The sequence below is a fragment of the Dipodomys spectabilis genome, unplaced genomic scaffold (assembly GCF_019054845.1).
Source record: "Dipodomys spectabilis isolate Male_0828 unplaced genomic scaffold, ASM1905484v1 ptg000609l, whole genome shotgun sequence".
NCBI lineage: Eukaryota > Metazoa > Chordata > Mammalia > Rodentia > Heteromyidae > Dipodomys > Dipodomys spectabilis.
This window is the reverse complement of record NW_024871286.1, coordinates 187,422-209,828: the sequence shown is the minus strand read 5'-3', so window position 1 is coordinate 209,828 and position 22,407 is coordinate 187,422. Positions and strand designations below refer to the sequence as shown.

Sequence of the window (22,407 nt, the reverse complement as noted above, 5' to 3'; positions counted from 1 at the left end):
AGAGATCAGAGGTCACCTAGGAATGAGGTCAGCTTGGGACTCAAGGCCAGCCAGGGCTCACAGTGGGAAGGGCACGTGCTGGCCAGGGGCTCCTGGAGGTCCGCCTGCCCGACCACCAGAGATGGACCGGATGTCACCCCCACCAAGCTGCCCGGGGGAGCCGGGGCCACGGGGGTGGGGGGGGACTGAGAAGTAGACAGCAAGGCCCGGGAGGCTGGGGCAGGCCTTGCTCTGGCACCTTCACGGCTCCTCCCTGGCCTTCCCAGGACACTGACGGTGCCTTATTCCCCCTCCCCTGCCCCGCCTCACCTGGCTGACAGATGATCGTAAGTAGAGGCCCATTTGTCCGTCTGTCTGTCCGTCACTGTGTCTGGACCCGGCCCGTTGCGTGGCTTCCCCTTCCACCCTGGGCCCCCACCCCCTGTCCTCTCTTTGCCTAGATGTGCCTGTGTGTGTCCTGGATGGGGCATGGGGAGGGGTGGGCCTGGGAGGGCCACACCTACCGCCTCACCCCTGCTCTGAGCCTGCTCAGAGACCACTCTCCCCTCCCGCCTCCCGAGAGTCCCTGGCTCTCTCCACTCCAGGAAGAGGGTGGATGTCCAGGGCTCCTCTCCGGCTGCCCTGAGGTCAGCTCTGTGGACCGTGACCCCCCATGCAGGCGTTTACCACAGAGGCCCCTCTGAGCTGTCAGCTGCTCCAAGCAGCCCTGCCTCTTGCTACTGGAGATCTCAGGGCCCAGTCTGTCCCTCCGTCCCTCTGTCCTCAGCACCCTGCTGCCCCTCCCACCATAAACACAGACACCCAGGTGGGAGAGATGGTGTTTGGGGGGAGGGGTCAGATAGATCTGGGGTCACATCCCAGCCTGGCCACTCTGTGACCCTGCCTGGGGAGGAGGTGAGGACCCAGAGGGGGCGAGATGCTAACGTGCCAGCGGCCCGTGCCTGCCCTGCTGTGGGGCTGCCAGAGGCCAGAGCAACCCCTGCAGAGCAGAGACAGGTGCAGACCCCACCATCCTGGTGGGTGCAGCCTGGATCGCCATGACCCCGTGGAGACCAGGGCCCCGCCCAGCCCAGGCCTCTCCCAGGCCACCCCCCCACCTCCCAGCCCGGGCCCACCCAGCCCAGGCCTTGCCCTGTGGGCAGAAAGATAAGATTTCCAGTGCGTGGCTGTGTCTCCAGCCCGCCACAGCTGGGTCAGCTCACCTTCCGACAGGCCTTTGAGTAAGGTGACATCGGCTCGCCAGCTCGTAGAAGAGAAAACAGGCTGGGTGGGCCCCTTGGAGGCTGTGTGCTAAATGGGGCCAGAGTTCAGACAGATGCCTGTGTGTGTATCGCGCCGCCTGCTTCCTGTGGCCCTTGCCTGTGCGCACTGCGTGTAGCTGGGTAGTAGTGTGGCTTTCCTTTCTGGCCTTCTCTATCCCTGTCTCTCTGTATCTGTCTCCATCTCTCTATCACCTTTGGGAGTCACACACAACCCCACACAGCCCAGCCCCGCCGCAGTGTAGATTCTCTGTCCCCACGAAGCCCGGTTCCCAGCCCCCCTGCAGCGTAGACCCCCCACCCCCACAGGCCGTTGATCACGCTGTGACGTTGTCTCTGCAGGGCACCCTCTTGAGAAAACATGGCAAGGGATTAGAAAAGGTAATGAGGGCTTCGTCTTGCTGAGGTCTAAGTGCGTGTCTGCACCGAGTCTGCACACAAGTGTGTGCGTGGGTGGGAAGGTCAGTGGGGAGGGGGGTTTGCGGGGGTCCTAAGCAAGTTCTACGAGACGTCAGCTGTGAGGCAGACACAGGCGCCTGTGTGACACAGAAGTGTGTGCACATGATCACAGGAGTGCATGTGTGTGTGAACAGGTGGCACGGGAGCGCACACACAGCAGTGTTCACTGTGTGAACATGGGAGCTTGCGTGTGATAACGGGTGTGCGTGTGTGAGCAGTGGAGTGTGTACATGATTATGGGTGTGTGGGAGTGGGAGTGAGCGTGTGAACACAGGTTCATGTATGACCACAAGACCATGCCCGTGTGAGCAGTGGCACGCACGTGTGAACATGAGTGTATGTATATGAACATGATACTGCATGTGCACACATGTGTGAACGCGAGTGTGTGTATATGAACATGGCACTGCACAGGCACACACGTGTGAACACGAGTGTATGTATATGAACATGGCACTGTGCACAGGCACACACGTGTGAACACGAGTGTATGTATATGAACATGGCACTGTGCACAGGCACACATGTGTGAACACGAGTGTATGTATATGAACATGGCACTGTGCACAGGCACACATGTGTGAACGCGAGTGTATGTATATGAACATGGCACTGCACAGGCACACATGTGTGAACGCGAGTATATGTATATGAACATGGCACTGCACAGGCACACACGTGTGAACGCGAGTGTATGTATATAAACATGGTACTGTGCACAGGCACACATGTATGAACGCGAGTGTGTGTATATGAACATGGCACTGCACAGGTACGCACGTGTGAACACGAGTGTATGTATATGAACATGGCACTGTGCACAGGCACACATGTGTGAACACGAGTATGTATATGAACATGGCACTGCACAGGCACGCATGTGTGAACGTGAGTGTATGTATATGAACATGGCACTGCACAGGCACACACGTGTGAACACGAGTGTATGTATATGAACATGGCACTGTGCACAGGCACACACGTGTGAACACGAGTGTATGTATATGAACATGGCACTGTGCACAGGCACACACGTGTGAACGCGAGTGTATGTATATGAACATGGCACTGCACAGGCACACATGTGTGAACGCGAGTGTATGTATATGAACATGGCACTGCACAGGCACACACGTGTGAACACGAGTGTATGTATATGAACATGGCACTGCACAGGGGTGTGCCTGTGTGTGCACAGGCGTGCTCCATGGGAACACAAGTGTGCATATATGCATGGGAGTGGGCACAGAGATATGTGTGCATGGCAGTACTTGTGAGCATGAGTGTATGTGCACAAGAGTGCATGTGTGAGCATGGGAGTGTGTTGTGAGTGTGGCAGTGTGCAAACATGGGAGTGTGTGCACAGGAGTGTGCATGTAATCACAGGAGCGTGTGAGCTCAGGCATGCATGTGTGCACCAAAGTGTGTATGTGAACACGGGAGTGTGAGCTCGGGAATGTGTGTGTGAGCACAGTGCACACTGGCCCCGCTGGGCCGGGCTGGCCTGGGAGCCGGGCGGCCGGTGTTGTAAGGATGCAGCCACCTGTCCTGCACCGCCAGGCTCTGAGCCTGCGTTGTGCGGCTTCCCTTCGGGGTCCCGTCCAGGCCCTAGGCCCACAGGCACGTGTGGATTTCTGTACGTGGCTGCGTGCATTGTGCGTTCTGCGTGTGGGTTCCTGCGTGCATCTCAGCACTGAGCTGTGTGTGGTGTGTTGGTGTCCAGTGGGTGCAGGTGCAGACACAGGACTTGTCACAAGGCGTTTGCTCTAGTCAGGCTGTGGGGAGAAGGCTCAGTGCTTGGGGGAGGAGAGACCCCAAACCCTCTTTTCTCCCCCTTTCCCCAAACTCCTCAAGGCCAGCTGTGGCACCCGTTCCCTGAGGACAGCCTTTGTGGCGCCCCACAGTGTGCTGTGGTGGAGAAATCTGGCCCCTCAAATCCAAACTCCTCCACCCGGGGATGAGGGGAGGCGAGGTGCAGGGCAGGCTTAGCATCTGGCTGAGGACCTGGGAGGGAGCTCGCGGGCTGGTGGTGAGACTGGGCTTCGAGGGGGCAGGGAAGTCCCACCAAGTAGCCTCCCCGCGGCCACCAAGACTCTGACCTCCACCTGATTCTCTCCACAGGGCAGGGTGAAATTGCCAAGCCACTCAGACGTAAGACCAGCCTCCCACTGTCTGTGTGGCTCCCCTACCCCCACCCCTGCCCCTCCACGTCTGTGGTCCGTGCCGTCGGGGGCGGGGGTACTGGGTACCTGTCTGTGATTCTTCCTTTGTCTGTCTGGCTTGCTTGTGGGGGGCGTGGGGAGTGCAAGGCTCGCTGCCCGAGAGGGCTCTGCCCCCTGCCAGACTGCAGGTGGGCACGGCAGAGATGCCGAGGCCCAGGGGCCAGGCTGTGGGCAGCAGTGCCGTAGACTGTAGGAGGCCGAGGGCTGCAGCGGAGGAGCGGCTCCAGCCTGGCACCTCCAACTCAGCAGCTCCCATAAGTCAGCGCCAAAGCGGTGCCTGCCAGCCCTGGCTCAGTCCAGAAAGCCCTTCCCCACCCCTCAGCGCTCCCGGGCCCCAAGATTCGCACCCTTGTGGAGCTCAGTCCTACCCTACACGAACACGGGGCCCCCCTAGCCAGCGAGCGCCCGGCCCACACGGGGGCCGGTGTGCCCAGGACCCCTGCGCCAGGATGGAGGCGGCGGCCAGGCTGGGCCTGGCAGGAGGTTAGAGTGAGCCCTGGGCAGACACACCGGGAGTCTGCTCCTTGGAGAACAGGCCCAGAGGTCGGTTCATATGCTCGAGGCCACAGGGCAGAGCTGAGGTTTGAACCCTGGCCTGTCTAGCCATAACAGCGTTGACACCTTTCAAGTGTCTGCTTTGGGGTGCCCACCGAAGCACGCATTTTGGTGGCACTCATCCTTTTGGAGGTCAGATGAACAGCCGCAGGGTGGCGTCGGGAAGGGCTGACCCACAGGGTCCTGTCCTGAACCTCAGGCCCGCCTTGTGTGTCCGCTCACACCCCACCGCGCCCCTGCCCCGTCCCTGCCTGTTTCTCTTCTGTTCCGGGCCTCTGGGTTGCAGGGCTGGGGGAGGGGTAGCGTCTGTACCTCATTGGTTTGGCAGGGCAAAGCAGCCCCCTCCACCCTGCCCCCCTGGAAAGTACAGACCTCTGTCCCCAGACCACAGCCACCACCCAGGACAACCTCTGGGCAAGAACCACCATGTGCCCAGGGCCAGGAGCCGGGGCGGCCAGAGCCGGGGCCAGGGCCCTCACCCAGCCTGTGTCCCCCCCACAGGGAACCCAGATGATCTTCAACGCGGCCAAGGAGCTGGGTCAGCTGTCCAAGCTCAAGGTGAGGCGGGGGCTCCCGGGCATCCTGCTCACGACTCCATCCAGGCACTCTGGCCGCGTGGGGTTCTGGGACACGGACTACATGGTCCAGTTGGGAAGGTGCGCAGGGTGCGGTTACTTCTGGGTACAGCCCGGCCAAGGGCACAGGCGGCATCGGTAACCACCAGGGAGCACCTGGTGCATGCTGACCCCGGTGCCCCGCCCCGAGGTTTGGCAGAGCCTGAGACTGCAGGTGAGGTCCCCCACCCCACACACTTCCCCTCCCCAGGACCACATGGTACGTGAAGAGGCCAAGAGCCTGACTCCGAAGCAGTGTGCGGTGGTTGAGCTGGCCTTGGACACCATCAAGGTGAGAGCGGGGTCCAGGCCCCTCCAGAGCAGTGCACAGCTGTACGGGTGTGGCAGGCAGCCCGGGCCCACAGGGAGCCACCGACCTCCTTCCCCTCCTGAGATCCGGCCTGGGGTAGAGGGAGGGTCAGCCTGGGGGAAAGAGGTGGGAGAGCCAAGAAAGTAGCAGCAGCAGAAGCATTGGGGAAGGTTGTAAGGCCTGCATAGGAGTTGACCAGGGAAAGCCAGTGTGCTGGGGCTGAGAGGACCTTTCCAGCCTTGGGAACAGTACGTGCAAAGGCCCTGAGGCAGGCAAGACCTGAAGAGCACTGGAAAGTCATCTGGGATGGTGCTGGCGACCTGGGGCTGGGGAGCCATCGCAGGCGTCCCCTCCTCCCCCTCGCCGGCTCCCCACAGCAATACTTCCACGCGGGTGGCGTGGGCCTCAAGAAGACCTTCCTGGAGAAGAGTCCGGACCTGCAGTCTTTGCGCTACGCCCTGTCGCTGTACACGCAGGCCACCGACCTGCTCATCAAGACCTTCGTGCAGACACAGTCTGCCCAGGGTAAGGGTGGCGCCCAGGGGCCCGCCCCCCGGTGATGTCACGGCCAATGAGCGGCCGACAGAGTGTGGGGGTGGGACTTCTGGCGCCGGAGGGCTATTTCCTGGGCGAGGGCCGGGAGTTATTAACAGCTCCGGGGCGGGACATGGTGGAGGTGATTGACAGCTCCTACAGGTGAGAGTCCAGCAGGGAGTGGTTATCAGCCCTGGGGGCAGGACCTGTGGGGATTGATTGACAGCTTGGGAGTCCCACAGGCAAGAAATGATTGACAGTTCCAGGAGAGACCAGGAAAGAGGTTCCCCCAGGGGAGGGGCCCTGATCCTCAGGACCTTGGCCTTGGGAGGGGGTGGGTGGGTGGGTGGGGAAGGCCCGAGCCTCAAGTTCTCTCTGTCTGTCTTCTGCTTCTGTCTCCTGTCTCTCTGACCTCACACGGCGGGCCACGGCAGGAGGGCGGGACCCCAGGCCCTGGAAGGGTGGTGTTCTCTGTCCTGAAGGATCCAGGCCTGGGCGGGGTGTGGCCTGGTGCCTCCTTTGCCCCTTCCTCCCACCCAGTGAGCCAGGGCCCTCCTGCGCGCCAGCCTCGGTTTCCCTCCCAGCCCTCACTGCTGTTAGTGTCCCTGGTGTTCCCAGAGCAGGAGGCCGTCCGTCCGTCTGTCTGTCTGCCGCTGACGTTTCTCTTTCTCTCTCTCTTGTTTTTCCTCCCCGCCACTCGCTGCCCTCTCTCCACACCTCCCTGCCCTGTCACGCACAATTCATTTCTTCCTCTCACTCGCTCTCCCTCCTCCCATCCCTCCTCTCTCCCCTCCCCCAACTAGTCCATGGTGGAAAGGGGGCTAGGTTTACCCTTAGTGAAGACATTTATCCTGACAAGGGTACGTGCCTCTGCCCCCGCGCCCGCCCGGTGCTTGTGCCCTTCCCGGCCTGGCTAGTAAAAGGCCTGTCCTTCCTCCTTGGGCTGGGGCACCCGCCCAGCCAGGTGAGGGGAAGGATGGCTTGCTGGTTCCACTCAGGGAAGGAGGAGCAGTGGAACCCATTTTCTCTCCCGACCCATCAGATCCAGACCTAGGGCCTGCTGGGTGGGTTGGGGGCGCACGGCAGGCTGTCGGCAGCTGTCCCTCGATGGTACTCTGTCACTCTTCAGAGTGGAAAAGAACAAACTTGTGCCAGGCCTGCCTCAGCGCCAGGCCCCGGGCAGACGGCCTGAGAGGTCTCAGGAAGATTTCTCCAAGGCAGCCATGGTGGCTGCACCTGAGACCGCAGCCCTTGAGGCTCAGCGGGGGCGGCGGGTCCAGGCACCCCGGGGCACCCTCGTTCTATGTCTGTCGGGTCAGGGGCTGGGTGTCCGGGTGAAGTCGCTCGCCTGGGAGCCCATGGATACCCTGATGCCCTTCTGCGTGGAGCCAGCAAGCCACGGGACGGGGGTGCCCCGCACTGCCCCCTCCCCCTCTTACTAGCTTTGACCTTGGTCTGACCTCCACCCAACCCACCACAACACCCCAGTCTGGCTGGGATGGAGCCTGCTAGAAGCATCAGCCTGGGGGTGGGGGTGAGCATGTGACTGTGCCTGAGGTGGGAAGGAGGGCCGCCTGGGGGCCGCGACCCTGGCCTTGACCGGAACCAGCCCCCCTCCCCGTGCTCGCTGACCCGCAGCCACTTCCTCCCCTGCCAGGTCACCTGGGTCAGCCTCTGGCTGAGTACCTCCCCCCCCTTCCTGCCACTGCTCCTCTGTCCCCGTCCCTGTGCATGGGGTGCTCCAGGAGTGGGGAGCCAGTTGGGGGGCCCGGTGGGGGTGCTGGCGGTCACAAGTCCGGCCGGATGAGTGAGGAAGCGGGTCTGGGATGCACGCTTTGGTGCTGTGTGTTGTGAAGTGTGCATTTGGGACACTAATGGAGGATAGAAAGATGCTCATCACCATGACAACCAGAGCACACAGGTGTGGGCCATGGACCTGAAGGGTGGGTGTTGGTGTCAGGAATGGCTGGCTCAAGTCTCCAGCGATGCTATTGATCAATGCTATTGGAGACTTTTGTGGGGCGTAGTTCTCCTTATTGGTTTAGCACCAGAGAAGGACAAAGTTGTGTTTGTTTGCTTGGTGCCAGTCCTCGCTGACCCTGAGCTTCTGTGCTCCAGCCTAGTGCTCTGCCACTTGAGCCACAGCTCTACTTCCAGCTTTTTGGTGGTTAGTTGGAGATAAGAATCTCATGAGCTTTCCTCCCTGGGCTGGCTTTGAACCTCAGATCTCACCCCCCCCCCCAGTAGGATTACAGCTGTGAGCCACAGGTGCCTTGCAGGACAAAGTGTTTGACAGAAGCCAAACTCTCAGAGCCATCTCCTATTGGCCTAACTAGGGTCACGTGAACAAAGTGTGGCCAGTCTCCGTAGCCAGAGGCAAGAAGTGCTCTGATTAGACAGCTGTGGCTCATCAGCCCTCTCGAGTGAACCTGAGCCACAGGGTCTCAGGCAAGGGTGGATGTTTCCTGTGGAAACCTGAGAATTTATTAGACTGGGAGGCAAATAGGGAGGATGAGAAATACCTAGACAGAGCGGCTGCTTTGGGAGGACCAGGACTCTGACCACCTGGCTGAGTAGCTGTGGTGGTGGTGGGGTGGATCAAGTTGTAGGCAGGACAAGGGGGGCACCTTGGGGTGCTGCAGACTTTCCCACGGGGAGAGAAGGTTGTGGGGCTCTGACCTGGGGCGGGACCTGGTCTGACCTGGGGTGTGTAGAGCAGCTGGGAAAGGCGACAGTCCAGGAGTCCTGGGGTGGAGCTGAGCCCACAGAGGCTTCCATTGTGCCGGCACTTAGGGGGCAGGAGAGCGAAGAAGAGGCAGAGGCGGTGAAGGGGACCAGAGCGGGTGAGACGTGCCAGGCAGGTCAGGGGCACGTCTGGAAAGTGTGTCGCTGCCCCAGCCCAGAGGAGGCCAGGGCGCCAGATGGTGCAAGGGCGGACAGGGCAGCGCAGCCATTGCGTGTGGGGAGAGGAAGGCAGCGGCAGGAGGCTGAGACCACACAGCAGCGTGTGCAGGCCAGTGCCCCGGACTCGCGGTCCCCGTGCCCCCACGGGCTGAGGACCCGTGCCGCCAGCACTGGGGTGGGGTCCCTGCCGCGGCACGCTCCGAGGGACTCACGCGGAGCGCCCTCCCTGCCACGCAGGCTCGGGGGTGGAAGACCCCGTCGGGGAGGTCTCGGTCCACGTCGAGCTCTTCACCCACCCGGGAACCGGGGAGCAGAAGGTCACAGTGAAAGGTGAGTGTTGCAGAGTGGCCGGAACCGCCATCCCGAAGGGCGGACGGACAGGCGGACAGGACCCAGGCCAGCGGGGGCTCGGGTACCCGGGGGCCTCCCGCAGGCCTGGCTGCAGGCGGCAGGGTCGCAGCTCCAAGGCGCCCTCCTCCGCGTGTCCGTCCTCCTCCGTGTCCGTCCTCCTCCGTGTCCGTCCTCCTCCGCGTGTCCGTCCTCCTCCGCGTGTCCGTCCTCCTCCGCGTGTCCGTCCTCCTCCGCGTGTCCGTCCTCCTCCGTGTCCGTCCTCCTCCGTGTCCGTTCTCCTCCGTGTCCGTCCTCCGCGTGTCCGTCCTCCTCCGTGTCCGTCCTCCTCCGCGTGTCCGTCCTCCGCGTGTCCGTCCTCCTCCGCGTGTCCGTCCTCCGCGTGTCCGTCCTCCTCCGCGTGTCCGTCCTCCTCCGCGTGTCCGTCCTCCGCGTGTCCGTCCTCCTCCGCGTGTCCGTCCTCCGCGTGTCCGTCCTCCTCCGCGTGTCCGTCCTCCGCGTGTCCGTCCTCCGCGTGTCCGTCCTCCTCCACGGCTGCCTCCTTCCACCCGCTTTGCTTCTCTTCGCGAGCATGCCAGCTGGGCTGCTTTCCCCGCCTGGAGTCGGGTTAGGCTCGGCCCCGCTGTGCGCGCGTGCGCACTCGTGTGCGCGGGCGCTGGGCGTGGACGCGGGCCGTGGCCTCACTCACGGAGCGCCGGGCCCGGGCCGCCGGCTCCGCCCGGCGACCGCGCCTCTCCCCACAGTGGTGGCGGCCAACGACCTCAAGTGGCAGACTTCGGGCATCTTCCGGCCGTTCATCGAGGTCAACATCATCGGGCCCCAGCTCAGCGACAAGAAGCGCAAGTTCGCCACCAAGTCCAAGAACAACAGCTGGGCGCCCAAGTACAACGAGAGCGTGCAGTTGTGAGTCCGGGACGGGCAGGGGACGGGGCCGGCGGGGCCGTCGGGGCCCTCCGCGCGGGGCGGCCTCCAGCGGCCCGCGGCCCTGGCAGCCCCGCACACGTGGCGCCTAAGGACCGCCTCTGAGGAGGAGCCACAACTGCGCAGGCGTAGCCAGCGTGCGTGGGGCGTGGCCGGGGCAGAGCTAGAATGCTGGGCGTGGCCGGGAAGGGGTGGTGGGCGTGGTCGCGTGAAATCTCGGGAGGGTGTGGCATGAGCGTGGGGGGCGTGCCCGAGAGCGGAGGGGGCGTGGTCTAGGAGCTCAGGAGGGAGTGGCGGACGAAGGCGGTGGGACCGGAGTGTGGACTCCTGGGGGCTGGGCAGGAGGCGGAGGCCCCCAAACCACTGCAGAAGTGGGGTGGGCGTGGTCAGAGGGCGCAGGGGCGGGGCCTCCCTCACGCCGCGCCCTCCTCCCCGCAGCACGCTCAGCGCCGACGCGGGCCCCGAGTGCTACGAGCTGCAGGTGTGCGTCAAGGACTACTGCTTCGCGCGCGAGGACCGCACGGTGGGGCTGGCCGTGCTGCAGCTGCGCGAGCTGGCCCAGCGCGGGAGCGCCGCGTGCTGGCTGCCGCTCGGCCGCCGCATCCACATGGACGACACGGGCCTCACCGTGCTGCGCATCCTCTCGCAGCGCAGCAACGACGAGGTGGCCAAGGAGTTCGTCAAGCTCAAGTCGGACACGCGCTCTGCGGAGGAGGGCGGTGCCGCACCTGCGCCTTAGCGCGGGGCGGGACGGCGCTGCGCCCGCGCGGAACGCGTGGTGCGGCCGCGGGTGGGGCTTGGGCTCTGGCCCCGCCCTCGCCCCGAAGCCTCCCGGGCGGGGCGAAGAGGGCGACTGCGCCTGCGCCTTGGCCTCCGGGGGCCTTGTGATCCCGCCCTCTCACGAGGTCACGTGCTGGCGCGGAAGAACGACGCCCCGCCCCTCTGGCCCCGCCCCGCCCCCGGGGCCCGGAGCTGGGACGGAGTAAGACCCGCCCCTGGAAGGAGGTCGCGTCCCGGGGCTCCGGTACCGGGGACTTCGCCTCCTGGCGTCGGAAAAGCCATAAGCGGGTCCCAGAGCCCTGGGGCCCAAGACCATTGCCAAGCACGCACCGCGCTCCGCGGTTCCCGGAGCGCTGCGGAGCGCGGCGAGGCCCGCGTCGCCGGGGCTTCGCCAGGCGGGCGGGATTCAAAAGCACACGCGCCCTGGGGCGCCCACTCCGGGGGCCGGGCGCGCTCCCAGGCCGCGCGCTCCCGCCGAGGCCCGCGCGGGCTGAGCTTCCCGCTGCTGCTAACTCCCGCAGGGCCTCACCGGGGGAGGGTTTGCGTGCGGGGCGGGCGGGCCCGGGGGGAGCTCCGCCCGGGGCCTGACGACTGCCGCACAGACGGGGGCCGGAGGGGCCGGGGGGCGTCAGGGAGTATTAGTGCGATGAACTGGACAGCCCCCCTCTTTTACCCAGAGAACTCCTACTCATCCTTCAAAACATCACACACGCACACAACCCCGCCGTGCGGCCCCGGGCGCCTCTGCCTCTCCAGCTCCTCAGAGCGGCCCCGGGAACCTCGGCTGCGGGCAGCACAGCGGTCGGCAGGAGGCTGCGCGTGGCCGGCCGCGCACGCGTGTGTGCCTGCAGGGCTCCCACGCAGACCTGGGGCGGAAGGTATCAGGCCGGCGCCGGGAAACGGGGAGCCCGGGGCCCGGCTTGCCCGGAGGGGGCCGAGCCGCGGCTCTGTCCCGTGGGGTCTCCGCATCATTTCCGCGGGGAGTCAGGATTGCCGCGGGACTGGCGAGGGACAGCGGGGCTCCGCCCCCGACGGGGCGGGGCCGGAGGGCGCACGCACCGGCCGCCAGCGCGCATGCCCGGAGTCCCGGACCCTACCCGACACCAAGTCCTTCCATCAGAGATGCAAAAAACGCGACTCCGGCCTGGGCTGGGTCCCGGACCGCGCAGGGGGCGGGGCGTCCGCGCTCGAGGGGCGGGGTCCGGTGGGCGGGGCGCCGGCCCCGCCCCTCCGCCGCCAGACGTCAGGATCGTTCAGGACCAAAGTCGCCACCCCCGACGCTTTCTCTTCGCCTTTTCTAGAGATCGAGTTGACACTGTCGAGCCAGACCCCGGCCCGCCCCGCGGCGCCCCCGGCCCCGCCCGCCCCGCGGGGCGCCCCTCCCGACGTAGCATGTAATCCCCGTGAGCACTCGCTCTGTAACCGACGCTCCGACGGCGCCTGGAAGTCACGAATGCATGGTGTGGAGATGTTTTGCACTGCTCCGACTCCGGTCTCTGAGGATATTTTACTAACGGCAGACATTAAAAAAAGAAAACAACGTAGGAAAAGACAAGAGCGCGGCGGGGACCGCGGGGCCGGGAGGGCGCTCGAGGGCCGGAGTTCGAACCCCGGGCCTGTGTGGAGGGCAGGGGCCCAGGCGCGAGCCCCTGGGGCGAACCGCACCACGTGTCTGGGCCTGACGGCTGCTAATTGCCCGGCAATTAATCCTGCAATCCCCATCCCGTCCCCCCTGGGGTGAAAGCCCCGGTGGACCCCGGGGGCCGGGGTCGCCCCCACGCCGACCTCCGCCCTTGGGCCGGGCGGTGGCTGAACTCGGAGCTGTGGACCCTGAGCCGCACCCCAGGGGCCTTGTTTTGGGGGCGATCGTGGACGTCACCGAGGCCAGGTGACCCCTGGCTGGAAGGGGATTCCCCGAGCGCTGCGTGTTCCAATCCCGCCCGCGGATAGGCGGCACCGAGTCCACACCGGGCGCCGTCCCCCCCCAGGGCCCGGCCTGGCACGGGGGGGGGGGGGGGGGGAGGGGGGAGGAACGACTCGCACAACCCACCGGGAACATTTAATGACAAGTCACGCACTAGCACCGGGCACTGGAGGACAGCAGGCCGGCTCCTGCCGGGAGGGGTCAGTTCTGGCGGGGGCCGCTGTCCAAGGCGGACCCCGATCACAGGACCCCACTGTCCTGACAACAGGTGGAGACGGATGGATCAGGAGGCCGCCCCTGACCGGCCGGAAACCCAGCCCCGCCGGCGTCCTGCAGTGGCCGCTCCTCCGCGGGGGCCAGGCCCTGATGGTGCGCTCTGCGCTCCGCGGGCAGGTTCTGTTCCCGCGCTCCGGCGCACGGTCCGTGGGTTGTTGCTGGCCATCGCCGCGCCCCGCTCTGGCCGTGGGGACGGAGGGCACCGGGGGCGCGGGGCTCGGCGCCTCTCACAGCGTGAGCCCGAGCGCCGGCTGCCCACGCAGCGTTCCCCGAGCCCCGCACGCGGTGGGCACTCAATAAATACTTGGGTGAAGAACCACGAGCGCGTGGCGCGGCTCAGAGCTCGTCCCGCGCTGCGCTGTCCAGCGGGGACTGCAGCACGTCCGAGTTCTCGGCCTCGCGGCTCAGCGCCTGCTGCTCCCGCATCTTCTGGGACTTGGCGCGGTCCCAGTCGGTCTGGACGCCCTCGTTGTCCCACACCACCGACGTCTCCGTGTCGCTCACGTAGCCGTCGTCCCCCGTGTAGTGCGTGGGGAAGAGCAAGAGTGGCTCCACCGAGAAGGCGCGCAGGTCCCGCGGGGAGAAGTGGGCCTTATACTCGGACCTGCGGGGTGCGGGAAGGAGGGGCGCGGGGCTCGGTGCGGGGTCCGGGCCTGGGCCTCAGGGTGGCGGGAAGGGCCCCCTACGCCCCCCCCCCCGCCCCGCGCGGCCCCTTACACCGGGTGCTTGTCGAACATGACCGGCAGGAACTCGTCCACGGGCAGCATCTTGGCCAGCGGCCGCGCGGCCAGCAGCTTGCGCGCGCCCCGCAGGGAAAGGGCGTAGCCCAGCGTCCAGTACGAGTAGTCAGCCTCCACCAGGTTCCGCACACGGGGCACCGCCTTCTCGGGGTGCTCCACCTGCATCCGCTTCCGGCCCACGTAGCTGGGGGCAGAGGGGGCCGTCACCCCCGCCCGCCTACCGGGGAACACGCGAGACCCCACCCCCGCCCCTGCCCCAAACCAGGGGCTCGCAGGGCCGGGAGCAGGCAGGACCCCCGCGGACCAGAGGGCGCAGCAGGGCCTGGAGTGGGGAACGAGCCCCCCCACGGAGGCAGAAAGAGGGCAACGTCCGGGCCTGGACCAGTTCACATCCCAGTCCAGGTCTCCTACTCCCGAGCCCCGCCCACACACATGGCCACACACCCCCAACACTGGCCTCGCCCAGTACCACTCATCCCAGTCCAGGTATCCTGTTCCCTGGTCTGGCCCCGCCCATGACACACCCCCTTGCACTGGCCACTCCCTACCCATGACCACTCCCCCAGGTCACGGCCCAGTCCTGGCCTCGTTTCCTGGCCCCACCTATGGCCCCACCCCTTAGATTTTTCCCCACCGTATCCACAACCACAATCGCCCTTGGCCACGCCCTAGCCCCCCACTCACATCCCGTTCCCTGGCCCCGCCCCAGCACATGACCACACCCCTAGCACTGGCCCGGCCCGGCCCGCCCGCTCACATGAGGTCCCAGTCCAGGCCCTCGCGCTCCACATCCTCCATGAGGTTCATCAGGCGCCTCTTGAAGAAGATCTCAAAGCGCAGGTCGTCCTCAAACACGAGGGACTTCTGCAGCCCCCGGTCCACAACCTGAGGAAAGGGTTCGAGGCCAGCCGGGCCCTGAGGCCAGAGCTGCGGAGAACCCGAGACGCAGCAGAGCCCCCCAGAGCCCCCGGACCCCAGCAGAGCCCCCCAGAGCCCCGGGCCCCACCTCCTTCCAGATGCCGTAGTGGCTGAGGAAGCAGCCCAGCTCGCCCTTGGTCAGCGGCCGCCCGTGGTAGGGGTCGCGGTAGCCCGGCAGCATCTGGATGCCCAGCGCCTCCACCTGGCTGGTGTTCATGGCTCTGGGGGGGAGGGGGACGGAGGGGGAGAGGAGGAGGGGGAGGAGTCAGGAAGACGCCCCCTGCGTCCCGCCCCCAGCCCTCACCCTGCGGGCTGCCCCCCGCCCCCGTCCCGCGCTCACTTGCCGTCCACCGCGTCCACCAGGCGGCAGGCGATCTCCTGCTCCTCCAGCGCCCGCAGCATGCGCGCCCGCCGGTCCTGACGCCGCTGCAGGTTGATCAGGAACACCTGGCGCGCACGCCCGGCCTGTGACGTCAGGACGCGCCCGGCCCGGCCCCAGCCCGACCCCGGCCCTCCCCCCTCCCGAACTCGGCCCACCTCGTCGAAGCCCATCTTGTCGGGGGTCCTGGTGGGCGCAGAGATGAAGCGCGAGTAGGCCACAGGCGGGTGCTTCACTGGGGGGCAGAGGAATCCGGGGGGCCTGGGTTGGGGACTCCGGGTCTCCAGCCAGGGCGCCCTGCCTGTGGACCTCACCCCACCCATTCTGGCCCCGGGGTCCCTACTCATGCAGGGCTGGGGGGGACGCAGACCCCCTAGACTGGGTCAGGCAGCTCTTGGCTTCCGCGCGGGTCCCCAGCCCGGCCTGGCCCCCTTCTGTCCCATGAGCCCCTGGGGAGGACGCGGGTCAGGTGGCTCACCTGTCCCCCGCGGCCCAGCTCAGGGCTGGTTCGGGCCGCGTGGGGCTCCTGGGCGGAGGACCCGACCCAACCCAGACCTCGCCCGTAAAGCGGCTGGGGACGGCTGTGTGCCCCGGGCGCTCAGAACAGGGCTCCTCCCACAGGCGTGGGGCCACGCCCCCTCAGCCGGGGTGGGGGACGCGCCAGCCGCAACGCGGGCGGGGCCACGCTGTCAGGGGCTATGCAAATATCCGCGACTATGCAAATGAGCAGTGGCAGCGGTGGGAGGCTCCTGCGAGAGCACAGTGGCTCTGCAGACGCTCACGCTCCGGGCCTCGATCCCGGCCGGGCCTCGATCCCGGCCGCCTCCGCCAGGAAGCCCGCCCAGGCTCCCCCGCCAGCCAGCGCGCCACACGCAAACCCCGGGCCCGGGAGGCGGAGGGGCACAACTCACCCATGACCTCCAGCTGCGTGTGCAGGACAACTCACCCATGACCTCCAGCTGCGTGTGCAGGAAGCTCTCGGCCTCGTCCCGCAGAGTGCTGTGGGCGCGCAGCGGCACGGGCAGGAAGCCGAATACCTCCCTGTTGCACACGTACATCTGCACCTCTGCCGGGAGGGAGGCGTGTCAGGCCGGCCACGGGGGCCGAGGCGGCCCGCTGGCCCCTCAGTGAGGACCCTCCAGCCAGCCGGCCAGAAACCCGGGCGGAGAGCAGAGCCGCCCTGGGCCGGGGTCTCCCCTCCGCGCGGCCCTGCTTGGCGGGCGGCTCCTCCGCGCGGTCCCTGGCGGGGCCTGAACCCTGGCCTGGGCGCTTCAGCTCAAGGCTGCGCCCTGCCACCTGAGCCACCGCGCCACTTCCGGCCTTTTCTGCTTCTGTGGTGCTGAGAACTCGAACCCAGGGCCTCACACATGCGAGGCGAGCGCTCCACCATGGAGCCCCCATCCCAGCCCGGATGAGACTCCTCCCCTCCGGCGGGGCGCGGCCACGCTGAGGCCAGCCTCCCGCTTCCGGCCTCCCCGGCCAGCCTCCGGCCTCCCGCGGCCGAGGTTCAGTCCGGTCACAAAGCTTCAGCCGCTGTCAGCTACGAAGCGGAAGAGCCGCTTGCAGGACAGAAGCAGGCACAGAACCCCAACTTCTGCTTTGGGGTTCCCCAGGGGGCACAGGGCACCTCGTTTTTCTTCAGGAAATGTCTTCCCCACTCGGCTCCGAGTCGAGGTTTCACTTCCGTGGTTTCGCTATCCGCTCTGACAATACTGGATGGAAAACTCCAGAAACCAACCGTGGCTTCTAACGTAACTTCCCAAGGTCCGTTATCCGCCTTGTGAGACCCGAGGGGAGGCGAGGCCTGCCCGGCCCTGCGCCCTCGCTCGGAACACCGGTGTGTGAGGTGCGGCCGTGCCCTGCGGGCCCCGACGGCCGGCCGGCGCCCTGGGGAGGCGCAGCCCGCAGCCCCGCGTGCCCCGCGCCCCCGCGTGCCCCGCACCCCCGCGCCCCCCGCCCTGCGCCCTACCCGCCTGCTTGCAGGAGAAGGCGAAGACCATGATGTCGTCGAAGGACCAGGTGTAGTCGGGGTGGGGCGGGTAGAAGGCCAGGCTCCGGGACGCGGCCTTCCGCAAGTCGATGAGGAGGGTGGAGTGCACCATGGGCACCGCGAAGCAGCCCCGCCGCTCTCGCTTGCGGATCGGGATGTAGGCCGGGGTCCGCCTGTAGTAACCCTGCGGGCCCACACAGGCCACTGAGGGCTGCGCGCCGCCGGCTCCAGCCTGGCCGGCTCCGCCCCAGCCTTGGGGGCTAATCGGAGGTAAGTCTCACAGACCTTCCTGCCCAGGCTGGCGTTGAACCGAGATCCTGTCTCAGACTCCTGCGTAGCCACCAGCGCCCGGCAGTACAGGTGCAGGAGTTACATGAGATTATATTTTGGTCCAAGACCAGGACTCGAACTCGGTACCCAGTGCTTCCTCTCAATGGCAGGCACTCTGCCAAGCGGACTCGCGCCTCAGCCCCGACACATTTCCATGACCGCAGGCCCCCCCCTCCGTCTCCCGAGTGACCAGGCCTGGCCAATCAGAGCCTTGTGTGGGGGGACAGGAGCCTGCAATACCCAATCAGAGTGGACCTTGGCTGGGCCTTTAATCCTGAGGAGCCCGAGAACAAAGCCACATAATGGGTGGAAAAAAGGACTCCCAGATCAAAGCGTGCCTGAGACCCGCCACCAGGCGGCGGTGTGAGCTTAGGACACGCGAGGCGACCTGCGTGGGCAGCCCCCGGCCGGGCCTCCACCGCCAGGCCCCGCCTACCTGGGAGGTCATGCCACACCAGAAGTTGGAATACGCAGCCCGGGACTCCAGCATGGGCGCCACCACCGTCTTGTTCTCCGCGATGAGCATGCTCAGCAGGTTGGGGTTGGTGATCAGATTGTCCGCGTCCACAAACTGCAGGATACGCACGGCGGTCACACCTGGGGGCTGGGGCCTCAGACACGCGGGGGAGCCTGGAGCCCTGCTCAGTGAGCACTGGCTCCCCACGCCAGCCAGGCGCCAGGCCGAACCCAAGAGGGCCGGGAACAGCAGGGCCCCGGCCCGCAGGCTGTGGAGTATCACTCCGCCAGCAAAAGGAGCAAAGCGGGCCGCCTGTCACCGTGGAGACGCCGCCAGAAATGCGGCCCTGAGACAGACGAGAGCTGGGCCAGATGCGGGGTCCTGGGGGCGGGACCTCGCGGGGTGGGTTGTTTTGTAGGCGTGGCCTCACTGAGGCGGGGCCTCTGAGGGCAGGTTCTGTGGGCGGGGTCTGTTTTGTAGGCTAGGCTTAGCTTGGAGCTCGAGGGCGGAGCCTGTGCAGGACTGGCCTCAGTAGGGCGTGGCATCCAAGGGGCGTGGCCTTCTTGCAGGCAAGGCCTCATTGGGGTGGGGCCTCCAGAGCGGAGCCTGTCCGAGCAGGCAGTAACCTGGGGCCTAGCCTTCAGAGGGCGGGGCCTGTCTGCACGGGCAGTGGATTCAGCTGGGGTGGGGCCTCCAGAGAACAGAGCATGTCTGTTCAGGCAGTGGCCTGCTGGGGGTGGGGCCTCTGTGGGCGGGGCCTCCGGGACTGGGCCGCCCTGCAGGTGGAGCCTCACTCTGGGGTAGGGCCTCGGGGCGGAGCCTCGCTGGGGGTGGGGCCTCCATGGGCGGGGCCTCTGGGACTGGGCTGCCCTGCAGGTGGAGCCTCACTCTGGGGTGGGGCCTCGGGGGTGGGGCCTCGCTGGGGTGGGGCATCCGGGGCAGGGCCGCCCTGCAGGCAGAGCCTTGCTGGGGGTGGGGCCTCCGTGGGCGGGGCCTCTGGGGCTGGGCCGCCCTGCAGGCTGAGCCTCGCTGGGGTGGGGCCTCGGGGGCGGGGCCTCGCTGGGGTGGGGCCTCGGAGGCAGGGCCCGCCCTGCAGGCGGAGCCTCACTGGGGGGCCTCAGGGGCCGGGCCTCGCTGGGGTGGGGCGTCCGGGGCAGGGCCCCCTGGCAGGCAGAGCCTCGCTGGGGGCGGGGCCTGCTGGAAGCAGACAGACCAGGGAAGGGGTGGGTTTGGAGCGAGTTGAAGCTCCACAGTGGGTGGACCCACGTAAGGATTTTTTCTTTCCAGTAATAGACACAGCTTTTTTTCTCCGAAAAGGTAGAGAGGGCTTTCTCATAATAACATTTACAGGAACCCCAGTTAAACAAAATGTAACTATCAAAACTCTTCGAGTTTCCAGCAGTTTCCTGAGTCCCAAGGCAGGTTTCCTGGGGGACAAGGGGAGATCACACCAACCCCAGACCACAAGAGACAAACCCAGGGCAGCAGAGCACAGTGCCCACGTGTGGAGGGTTCCAGAAAGAGCAAGATCCACATGTGCGGACCCCCACTGGGCAGCCGACAACCCCCGCGCGCCTGCGTGCGCCACCCCCAGCCTGGACCCCGCCCCGGCCTCCCGCGGCCCAGGGCAGCCGCTGGGGCTCACTGGCCAGGGCCAGGCCTCCCGGGCGCACACACAGCCATGACCACCGCAGCCCTCACTGCGAGGCCCCGAGCTGGCCGCCATCACTCACCCACCCGAGCCCGGAGGTTGATTCTCACCTGGCCATGGCACCAACAAGGAACCAGCGCCCAGCCCCGCCTCGCCCGGGACGCCCGGCCCCGTGTGCGCAGGCGCAGACATCCGCTGGCCCCAGTGTCCAGCCGCCTCCGGCCCGGTTCCCTGACCCACTGACCCTGTCACCCGCCACTTGCAGCCATGCTGCCGGAACTCTTGGCCTCCCGGTCAACCCTCAGCTTCCCCGTGGCCCCTGCTGCCCCTTGGCCACTTCCCCCCAGACCACCAAGGACACTGACCAGGATGTAATCGGCCCACATATCCCGGGCTGCCTTCAGGGCCGCCTGGCGCAACTTCATGACGTGTTCGTAGCGGGAGTCGGACCAGTGTTTGGGACCCTCCTCGTCAGGGTAGGACCTGTGGAGATTCCCGCGGTGTGAGGAACGGGGACGGGGCCCTGGGCCAGCTTGGGGTGACCAGACCCCAAGCCGGCCTGGAGGCTGGGAGAGCAGGAGGCAGAGGAGGGCAGGGACGGAGGCCCTGAGCACAGCACAGGCAAAGGCCCTGGGGTAGACAGCTCCATACTGCGGGGCAGAGGGAAGCTCCAGAGTGGCTGAGAAGGACAATGCCACACCTCCGGCAGGGCCACCAGGAGAGCCACGACAGGGGCAGAGGTCAGACCCCACCCCCAGGGAAGGAGCCCCGTAGGAGGCTGGCCACGACAGAGCACAGCTGGGCTGGGTGTGGAAGCGGCCAGCAGGGAGGCCGCAGGTGAGCAGGTGGAAGTGTGGCTTCCTTGTCCTCAGGTGGACTACCAGGGAGATCACCCAGGGCAGAGGTCAGAAAGGCCTTATCTGCGCATGGTCCCAGCCTCCAGAGGGGAGGTAGGGTGGGAGACGGGCTGCGGGCCACAGGTCTGAGCACCAGACAAGAGTAGGTGAGCAGGGCTGGGGGGGAGGGCCAGGCTAGGGGTGCAGGGGGTGGGGGGGCAGGGCCAGGCTGGGGGTACAGGGGGCGAGGGGGAGCAGGGCCAGGCTGGGGGCGCAGGGGCGAGGGGGAGCAGGGCCAGGCTAGAGGTGCAGGGGGTGGGGGGGCAGGGCCAGGCTAGGGGTGCAAGGGGTGGGGGCAGGGCCAGGCTGGTGGGGCGGGATGGGGGGCAGGGCCAGGCTGGGGGGGCAGGGGGCTGTGGAGCAGGGGGTAGAGGCGGGCGGGGGGGGGGGGGTGCCGGGCTGTGCAGCAGGGGGTAGGGGCGGGGGAGCAGGGGGTAGGGGCGGGGGAGCAGGGGGTAGGGGCGGGGGAGCAGGGGGTAGGGGCCGGGGGAGCAGGGGGTAGGGGCGGGGCCGGGGGAGCAGGGGGTAGGGGCGGGGCCGGGGGAGCAGGGGGTAGGGGCGGGGGAGCAGGGGGTAGGGCCGGGGGAGCAGGGGGTAGGGGCGGGGGAGCAGGGGGTAGGGGCGGGGGAGCAGGGGGTAGGGCCGGGGCCGGGGGGAGCAGGGGGTAGGGGCGGGGCCGGGGGAGCAGGGGGTAGGGGCGGGGCCGGGGGAGCAGGGGGTAGGGGCGGAGCCGGGGGAGCAGGGGGTAGGGGCGGGGGAGCAGGGGGTAGGGGCGGAGCCGGGGGAGCAGGGGGTAGGGGCGGGGGAGCAGGGGGTAGGGGCGGGGAGCAGGGGGTAGGGGCGGGGGAGCAGGGGGTAGGGGCGGGGCCGGGGGAGCAGGGGGTAGGGGCGGGGCCGGGGGAGCAGGGGGTAGGGGCGGAGCCGGGGGAGCAGGGGGTAGGGGCGGGGGAGCAGGGGGTAGGGGCGGGGGAGCAGGGGGTAGGGGCGGGGGAGCAGGGGGTAGGGCCGGGGCCGGGGGAGCAGGGGGTAGGGGCGGGGCCGGGGGAGCAGGGGGTAGGGCCCGGGGAAGCAGGGGGTAGGGGCGGGGCCGGGGGAGCAGGGGTCAGGGCCGGGGGTCGGGGCGGGGGGGGGGGGGGGCCGGGCCGGGCAGGGGTCCGGGCTCACCGGGGCTCCTCCGCCGGCCGCCACTCCACCGCGTGGTACAGGCTCTTCACGGCCACCAGCCACTCCCGCAGCACGGCCGTGGTGTTGTCCGCGTTGTGGTCGGTGGCCACCCTGGGGACGGCACAGCGCCCATGCCTCAGTTTCCCCTCCGCGGGCCCCGCGGGAGGAGAGGCTCGGCGGTGGGCTTCCTGAGGCGGGCGTGGGGCGGGGCGGGGCTCACCACAGCGCCGTGCGCTCCCGCGGGTGCCGCAGCCGCTCCAGCGCGCCCAGCGTGGCGGGCAGCGCGTGGGCCGCGTTCCGCGCCAGCAGCGCCACGAGCACGCGCGGCGCCTGCAGCGGCGACTCCGGGCTCCAGCGCTCCTCCGGGAAGTAGGCGGCGGCGCGCGCCAGCAGCAGCAGCAGCGGCAGCAGCAGCCCGGGCGGCGGCTGTCCGCGCCACCCGCACGCGCGCGGAGCCGCCGCCATCGCGCCACGCGTCGCCTTTAAGCCCCTTTTCTGCCGGCGGGCGCGGGCCGCGCCTTAAAGGGAGTGATCGTTCGCCGAAGCCCCGCCCAAGACGTGCGACCTAAAGGGGCGGAGCGCGCCCGGCCATCCGGTCCCGCCTCCCAGACTCCGCCTTGGGGCCCGGCTTTAAAGGCCCTAGGGCCTCGGACCTCCGACAGCTCCCGCCCCGCCGCGTCCTCCCCGCCCCTGCCGCTCCCGCCTTAAAGGCGCACTGCTCGCGCGGGGGCCGGGTCCCGGGAAGGGCTTCCCGGCCCGGCTGGTGTCCTCCTTGG

At 67.4% G+C, this 22,407-nt stretch overlaps 2 protein-coding genes across 5 annotated transcripts in view; one reads left to right on the top strand and one right to left on the bottom strand.

The window, feature by feature from the left end:
- Nucleotides 1-10,865, top strand: part of Unc13a (unc-13 homolog A) — a 40,847-nt gene extending 29,982 nt beyond the window's left edge. For 2 of the 4 annotated variants that reach the window (XM_042671228.1, XM_042671227.1), the window contains exons 35-42: nucleotides 1,602-1,640; nucleotides 3,840-3,869; nucleotides 4,997-5,053; nucleotides 5,321-5,401; nucleotides 5,797-5,944; nucleotides 9,095-9,187; nucleotides 9,949-10,108; nucleotides 10,565-10,865. In XM_042671228.1, coding sequence (XP_042527162.1) covers nucleotides 1,602-1,640; nucleotides 3,840-3,869; nucleotides 4,997-5,053; nucleotides 5,321-5,401; nucleotides 5,797-5,944; nucleotides 9,095-9,187; nucleotides 9,949-10,108; nucleotides 10,565-10,865 — 909 coding nt within the window. Of the gene's footprint in view, nucleotides 1-320; nucleotides 327-1,601; nucleotides 1,641-3,839; nucleotides 3,870-4,996; nucleotides 5,054-5,320; nucleotides 5,402-5,796; nucleotides 5,945-9,094; nucleotides 9,188-9,948; nucleotides 10,109-10,564 lie in introns of all 4 variants that reach the window. The other 2 variants (XM_042671225.1, XM_042671229.1) reach the window with 2 other exon arrangements.
- Nucleotides 10,866-12,394: 1,529 nt separating this feature from the next.
- On the bottom strand, nucleotides 12,395-22,179 carry Colgalt1 (collagen beta(1-O)galactosyltransferase 1). The gene is made up of 12 exons (XM_042671272.1): nucleotides 21,852-22,179; nucleotides 21,632-21,742; nucleotides 19,937-20,054; nucleotides 17,900-18,034; nucleotides 17,113-17,317; nucleotides 16,090-16,209; nucleotides 15,302-15,378; nucleotides 15,105-15,211; nucleotides 14,853-14,985; nucleotides 14,604-14,731; nucleotides 13,824-14,030; nucleotides 12,395-13,710 (listed from the first exon to the last, which is right to left on the bottom strand). The coding sequence occupies exons 1-12, from the start codon at nucleotides 22,094-22,096 to the stop codon at nucleotides 13,443-13,445; spliced, it is 1,854 nt and encodes a 617-aa protein (XP_042527206.1). The 5' UTR covers nucleotides 22,097-22,179; the 3' UTR covers nucleotides 12,395-13,442.
- Nucleotides 22,180-22,407: the final 228 nt, after the last annotated feature.